Below are 7,317 nucleotides of genomic sequence, written 5' to 3' on the forward strand. Positions count from 1 at the left end.
ACTTAATTATTAGGGACTTTTGGAGCATAGGTGAGGGATTTCAGAGCACTACATTAGCTGTCTTTCTAACTTTCCTCTGCACATAGTTCTTCTTTGAGTCTTCGGGAGTGCCTTAGGACCTTGCATAGAGGTGCATTTAGAAAGAACATTGTTTAGACATGTGCTGGTGCCCCATGGTGGCTGCTAGCTAGATGGGTCATTAGACCTCCACTTAGGAGGCTCTTCTCCATCTTTCACCTTTTGTCAGCAGCTAAGATTTAAGTTGGGGAGACTCCCCCCCCACACACACTACTGCGCCACCCCCCCTTGTGATTTTTTCCATATTAGAAAGTAGACAGCTGACTTTAAAAGGGTCAGAATATGTATGGGTGTGATGATATCACTGTAGAAAAAAACTTTTATGTATTTTAATGTCCACTTGAATGTTTATTTCTTACTGAATTGAGAGGACAGTCAAAAGTAATGTTATAACAAATTAAGCTAAGAAACATATTCCAAAATCTTAGAATTTCTTATATTACAATGGACAAAGTTATTTTAAATTCCCCCCCATTTAGGACAGCATTAATTCACATATTTTACAGTTCCAGACCACTTAAAAGGGGAATCCAGTCTAAGATCAGTAACTTTCAAACCAGTTCTCAAGAAATTCAAGATTCTGAGTCAAGCAACTGAATGGTGTGTAAAGACAGATCCAAGATATGATACAGGCCTATTATAATGAAACTTCTGTATTTCCTTTTAGTCCCCTCTGTTCATGTGCACTTGCTTATTTATAATATGTACTCTTTGCAGGGGCTGTGTGGAGTGAGTCTGTGTTCCAATTGGGTATTTCCCTTACTATAAGAAGATTCTGTGTTCACTTGCTAGGTAGATAGCTGTGGGTGCCATCCTTGAAACAAAGCTTTCTTTATCATTGGGCTTGGCTTTTTTTTTTTTTTTTTTTTTTTATTTAAATTACAGAAACCTCAGAGGATCTGGGAAAGAACATCTTGCCTTCTGTAAGCACAGAGCACAGTGGAGATCTGAAACCCTCTTCTGCTGACCCAGGCTCTGTGAGAGAAGAGTCAGGCTTCCTATGCTGGAAGAAAGGGTGCAATCAGGTTTTCAAAACTTCTGCTACTCTTCAAACGCACTTCAATGAGGTTCATGCCAAGAGGCCTCAGCTGCCTGTGTCGGATCGCCATGTGTACAAGTATCGCTGTAATCAGTGCAGCCTGGCTTTCAAGACCATTGAAAAGCTGCAGCTCCATTCTCAGTACCATGTGATCAGAGCTGCCACAATGTGCTGTCTTTGTCAGCGTAGTTTCCGAACTTTTCAGGCTCTGAAAAAACACCTTGAGACAAGCCACCTGGAGTTGAGCGAGGCTGACATCCAACAGCTTTATGGTGGCCTTCTGGCCAATGGGGACCTCCTGGCAATGGGAGACCCTACCCTGGCGGAGGACCACACCATAATTGTTGAGGAAGACAAGGAGGAGGAGAGTGACTTGGAAGACAAACAGAGCCCAACGGGCAGTGACTCTGGGTCAGTACAAGAAGATTCAGGCTCAGAGCCAAAGAGAGCTCTACCTTTCAGAAAAGGCCCCAATTTCACCATGGAAAAATTTCTAGACCCTTCTCGCCCTTACAAGTGTACAGTCTGCAAGGAATCTTTCACTCAAAAGAATATCCTGCTAGTGCACTACAATTCTGTCTCCCACCTACATAAGTTAAAGAGAGCCCTTCAAGAATCGGCAACTGGTCAGCCAGAACCCACCAGCAGCCCAGACAACAAACCTTTCAAGTGTAACACTTGTAACGTGGCCTATAGCCAGAGTTCCACTTTGGAGATCCACATGCGGTCTGTGTTGCATCAGACCAAGGCCCGAGCAGCCAAGCTGGAGGCTGCAAGTGGCAGTAGCAATGGGACGGGGAACAGCAGCAGTGTCCCCCTGAGCTCCTCCACCTCAAGTCCTGTGAGCACCAGTGGCAGTAACACCTTTACCACCACCAATCCAAGCAGTGCTGGCATCACTCCAAGCTCCAATTTACTGAGCCAAGTGCCCACGGAAAGCGTAGGGATGCCACCCCTGGGGAATCCCATCGGTGCCAATATTACTTCCCCTTCAGAGCCCAAGGAGGCCAATCGGAAGAAGCTGGCAGATATGATTGCATCCCGACAGCAGCAGCAGCAGCAGCAGCAGCAAGCACAGACACTGGCCCAGGCTCAGGCTCAAGTACAAGCTCACTTGCAGCAGGAGCTGCAGCAGCAGGCGGCCCTGATCCAGTCTCAGCTGTTTAACCCCACCCTGCTGCCTCACTTCCCCATGACCACAGAGACCCTGCTGCAGCTGCAGCAGCAGCAGCATCTCCTCTTCCCCTTCTACATCCCCAGCGCAGAGTTCCAGCTCAGCCCCGAGGTGAGCTTGCCCGTGACCAGCGGGGCGCTGACACTGACGGGGACGGGCCCGGGCCTGCTGGATGATCTCAAGGCTCAGGTTCAGATCCCACCGCAGAGCCACCAGCAGATCCTGCAGCAGCAACAGCAAAGCCAGCTCTCTCTGTCCCAGACTCACTCTGCCCTTCTACAACCAAGCCAGCACTCTGAAAAGAAAAACAAATTGATCATCAAAGAAAAGGAAAAAGAAAGCCAGAGAGAGAGGGATAGTGCGGAGGTGGGTGAGGGCAACCCAGGACCCAAGGAGTTGCTGCCAGATGCCTTGAAGGCTAAAGAGAAGAAAGAGTTGGCACCAGCAGCTAGTTCTGAGCCTTCCATGCTCCCTCCACGCATCGCCTCAGATGCAAGAGGGAATGCCACCAAAGCCCTGCTGGAGAACTTTGGCTTTGAGCTGGTCATTCAGTACAATGAGAACAAGCAGAAGGTGCAGAAGAAGAATGGGAAGACGGAGCAGGGAGAAAATCTGGAAAAGCTTGAGTGTGACTCCTGTGGCAAGTTGTTTTCTAACATCTTGATTTTAAAGAGTCATCAAGAGCACGTTCATCAAAACTACTTCCCCTTTAAACAGCTAGAGAGATTTGCTAAACAGTACCGAGAACACTACGATAAACTGTACCCCCTGAGGCCCCAGACCCCAGAGCCGCCGCCGCCGCCTCCCCCACCACCTCCTCCACCCCCTCTTCCTGCAGCACCACCTCAGCCAGCTTCCACGCCAGCCATCCCCACGTCAGCCCCACCCATCACTTCACCCACGATTGCACCGACCCAGCCATCCGTGCCACTCACCCAACTCTCCATGCCCATGGAGCTGCCCATCTTCTCACCGCTGATGATGCAGACGATGCCACTGCAGACCTTGCCGGCTCAGCTGCCCCCTCAGCTTGGACCTGTGGAGCCTCTGCCTGCAGACCTGGCCCAGCTGTACCAGCATCAGCTAAATCCAAGCCTCCTCCAACAGCAGAACAAGAGGCCTCGCACCAGGATCACGGATGACCAGCTCCGGGTCCTGCGGCAGTATTTTGACATTAACAACTCCCCCAGTGAAGAGCAGATCAAAGAAATGGCAGACAAGTCTGGGTTGCCCCAGAAAGTGATCAAGCACTGGTTCAGAAACACCCTCTTCAAAGAGCGGCAACGTAACAAGGATTCCCCTTACAACTTTAGCAATCCTCCTATCACCAGCCTGGAGGAGCTCAAGATCGACTCCCGGCCCCCTTCGCCAGAACCTCAGAAGCAGGAGTACTGGGGAAGCAAGAGGTCTTCAAGAACAAGGTTTACTGACTACCAGCTGAGGGTCCTACAGGACTTCTTTGATGCCAATGCTTACCCAAAGGATGACGAATTTGAGCAACTCTCTAATTTACTAAACCTTCCAACCCGAGTCATAGTGGTGTGGTTTCAAAATGCCCGACAGAAGGCCAGGAAAAATTACGAGAATCAGGGGGAGGGCAAAGATGGAGAGCGGCGTGAGCTTACAAATGACAGGTATATTCGAACAAGCAACTTGAACTACCAGTGCAAAAAATGCAGCCTGGTGTTTCAGCGCATCTTTGATCTCATCAAGCATCAGAAGAAGCTGTGTTACAAGGATGAGGATGAGGAGGGGCAGGATGACAGCCAAAATGAGGATTCCATGGATGCCATGGAAATCCTGACACCCACCAGCTCCTCCTGCAGCACCCCGATGCCCTCACAGGCTTACAGCGCCCCAGCACCATCTGCCAACGCAGCCTCCTCCGCTTTCTTACAGCTCACAGCGGAGGCTGATGAACTGGCCACTTTTAGTTCGAAAACAGAGGCAAGTGATGAGAAACCAAAGCAGGCTGAACCTCCCAGTGCACAGCCAAACCAAACCCAAGAAAAGCAAGGACAACCAAAGGCAGAGCTGCAGCAGCAAGACCAGGCCGAGCAGAAGACAAACGCAGCCCAGCAAAAGCTCCCACAGCTCACTTCCCCCACTGCGTTACCACAGCCGCCTCCACAAGCACCCCCACCTCAGTGCCCCTTACCCCAGTCAAGCCCTAGTCCTTCCCAGCTCTCCCACCTGCCCCTCAAGCCCCTCCACACGTCGACTCCTCAACAGTTGGCAAACCTACCTCCTCAGCTAATCCCCTACCAGTGTGATCAATGTAAGCTGGCATTTCCATCGTTTGAGCACTGGCAGGAGCATCAGCAGCTTCATTTCCTGAGTGCACAGAACCAGTTCATCCACCCCCAGTTTTTGGACAGGTCACTGGATATGCCTTTCATGCTGTTTGACCCTAGTAACCCACTCCTGGCGAGCCAGCTGCTCTCTGGGGCTATACCTCAGATTCCAGCCAGCTCGGCCACTTCTCCTTCAACTCCAACCTCCACAATGAACACTCTGAAGAGGAAGCTGGAGGAAAAGGCCAGTGCGAGCCCTGGAGAAAATGACAGTGGGACAGGAGGAGAAGAACCTCAGAGAGACAAGCGTTTGAGGACAACCATTACACCAGAACAGCTAGAAATTCTGTACCAAAAGTATCTATTAGACTCCAATCCAACTCGAAAGATGTTGGATCACATTGCGCACGAGGTGGGCTTGAAGAAACGCGTGGTACAAGTCTGGTTTCAGAATACCCGAGCCCGGGAACGGAAAGGACAGTTCCGGGCTGTGGGCCCAGCGCAGGCCCACAGAAGATGCCCTTTTTGCAGAGCACTCTTCAAAGCCAAGACTGCCCTTGAGGCTCATATCCGGTCCCGTCATTGGCATGAAGCCAAGAGAGCTGGCTACAACCTAACTCTGTCTGCAATGCTCTTAGACTGCGATGGGGGACTCCAGATGAAAGGAGATATTTTTGATGGAGCCAGCTTTTCCCACCTACCCCCCAGCAGTAGTGACGGCCAAGGTGTCCCCCTCTCACCTGTGAGTAAAACCATGGAGTTGTCTCCCAGAACTCTCCTTAGCCCTTCTTCCATCAAGGTGGAAGGGATTGAAGACTTTGAAAGCCCCTCCATCTCCTCAGTTAATCTAAACTTTGACCAAACTAAGCTGGACAATGACGACTGTTCCTCTGTCAACACAGCAATCACAGATACCACTACCGGAGACGAGGGCAATGCAGATAATGACAGTGCAACGGGAATAGCAACTGAAACCAAATCCTCTTCTGCACCCAATGAAGGGTTGACCAAAGCAGCCATGATGGCAATGTCTGAGTATGAAGATCGGCTGTCATCTGGTCTGGTCAGCCCAGCCCCAAGCTTTTACAGCAAGGAATATGACAATGAAGGTACAGTGGACTACAGTGAAACTTCGAGCCTTGCAGACCCATGCTCCCCAAGTCCTGGTGCAAGTGGGTCAGCAGGCAAATCTGGAGACAGTGGGGATCGGCCAGGGCAGAAACGTTTTCGCACTCAAATGACCAATTTGCAGCTGAAAGTCCTCAAGTCGTGCTTTAATGACTACAGGACGCCCACCATGCTAGAGTGTGAGGTCCTGGGCAATGATATTGGACTGCCAAAGAGAGTTGTTCAGGTCTGGTTCCAGAATGCCCGGGCAAAAGAAAAGAAGTCCAAGTTAAGCATGGCCAAGCATTTTGGTATAAACCAAACAAGTTACGAGGGACCGAAAACAGAGTGCACTTTGTGTGGCATCAAGTACAGCGCTCGGCTGTCTGTACGTGACCATATCTTTTCCCAGCAGCATATCTCCAAAGTTAAGGACACCATTGGAAGCCAGTTGGACAAGGAGAAAGAATACTTTGACCCAGCCACTGTACGTCAGTTGATGGCTCAACAAGAGTTGGACCGGATTAAAAAGGCCAATGAGGTCCTCGGACTGGCAGCTCAGCAGCAAGGGATGTTTGACAATGCCCCTCTTCAGGCTCTTAACCTTCCTACAGCATATCCGGCGCTCCAGGGCATTCCTCCTGTGTTGCTCCCCGGCCTCAACAGCCCCTCCTTGCCGGGCTTTACTCCATCCAACACAGGTGGGTTCTGCTCTAGGTGATTCTTACAGCATTAAATAGCTGACCAATTAGCATTTTGTTCTGTGGCTACCATCCAAACCCTCTGAATGTTGGGCAGATAGGCAGAAGCTTCCCTTTCTAGTTTTCTAACAGCAACAGAACTTCTGGTCCTTTCCACTGAATCTCCCTAGTCCTGTGGTTTTCTGACGTCCCAGTCTCAGGGATGGGACCCCCTGGTTAGAAAAGTCTGCTCTGAAATTACTCTCTTGCCCTGTGTTCCATAACACAACCAGGATGTGTACAGGGAAGAACTTGAGGGTCCTCGCATCCTAAATCCTGGGTTATTTTCAAGAAAGAGGTTTCTAGCATAGACCCTTCTAGTCAGTCTTTGTGAAATTGCCGATCCCATCTAGATAGTTGTTGGAAATAGAAGGCATTTGACTATCCTAGCTAATTCTGGATCATGCTCTATGGAAACTGGTTCAAGAGAACTTAAGTCCTTGTCCTTACCTGTGGTCCCTGCCCGTTTTTAGGGAGCTGTTCTGGCAGAACTGCTATCAGAAAGAAAGCTCTCATAAATGGATCCTTACTCCTGGGCTTCTTACCTGGCTAGAACAACAGTGGTTATATTAGTTTCATTATAATGAGACTACCTTTGTACTTGAATGTACTGACCAGGAGTCCTGTTACTGGGCAATATGGTTCTGAATCTTCAGACGGACAAACGTTAATCCTCATTTTTAGGAGTCTTCATATCACCCCTTCATTTCCTTTTCACCCATCTCTCTTTGCTCCCCCCAGCCCCATAATTCAGTCAAATACTTGGTACTTTATTAATAGGGAGTTTGATGGTTCTTCCTGTGTCCCTCTCTTGTTCCTCCTCCTCTGTCCTCACCTGTCTTCTCTGGAGCCAGCTATCTTTCCTAAAGCACAAGTCAGCAAGAT

General features: G+C 49.6%; 1 protein-coding gene across 1 annotated transcript in view; it reads left to right on the plus strand.

Annotated features, from left to right (window-relative positions):
- Positions 1-7,317, plus strand: part of ZFHX3 (zinc finger homeobox 3) — a 157,047-nt gene that overhangs the window by 141,224 nt on the left and 8,506 nt on the right. Inside the window, exon 8 of the mRNA XM_040633092.1 lies at positions 964-6,393. Coding sequence (XP_040489026.1) covers positions 964-6,393 — 5,430 coding nt within the window. The remainder of the gene's footprint in view (positions 1-963; positions 6,394-7,317) is intronic.

This window comes from Ursus maritimus, unplaced genomic scaffold (assembly GCF_017311325.1).
Source record: "Ursus maritimus isolate PB19 unplaced genomic scaffold, ASM1731132v1 scaffold_19, whole genome shotgun sequence".
Classification (NCBI taxonomy): domain Eukaryota; kingdom Metazoa; phylum Chordata; class Mammalia; order Carnivora; family Ursidae; genus Ursus; species Ursus maritimus.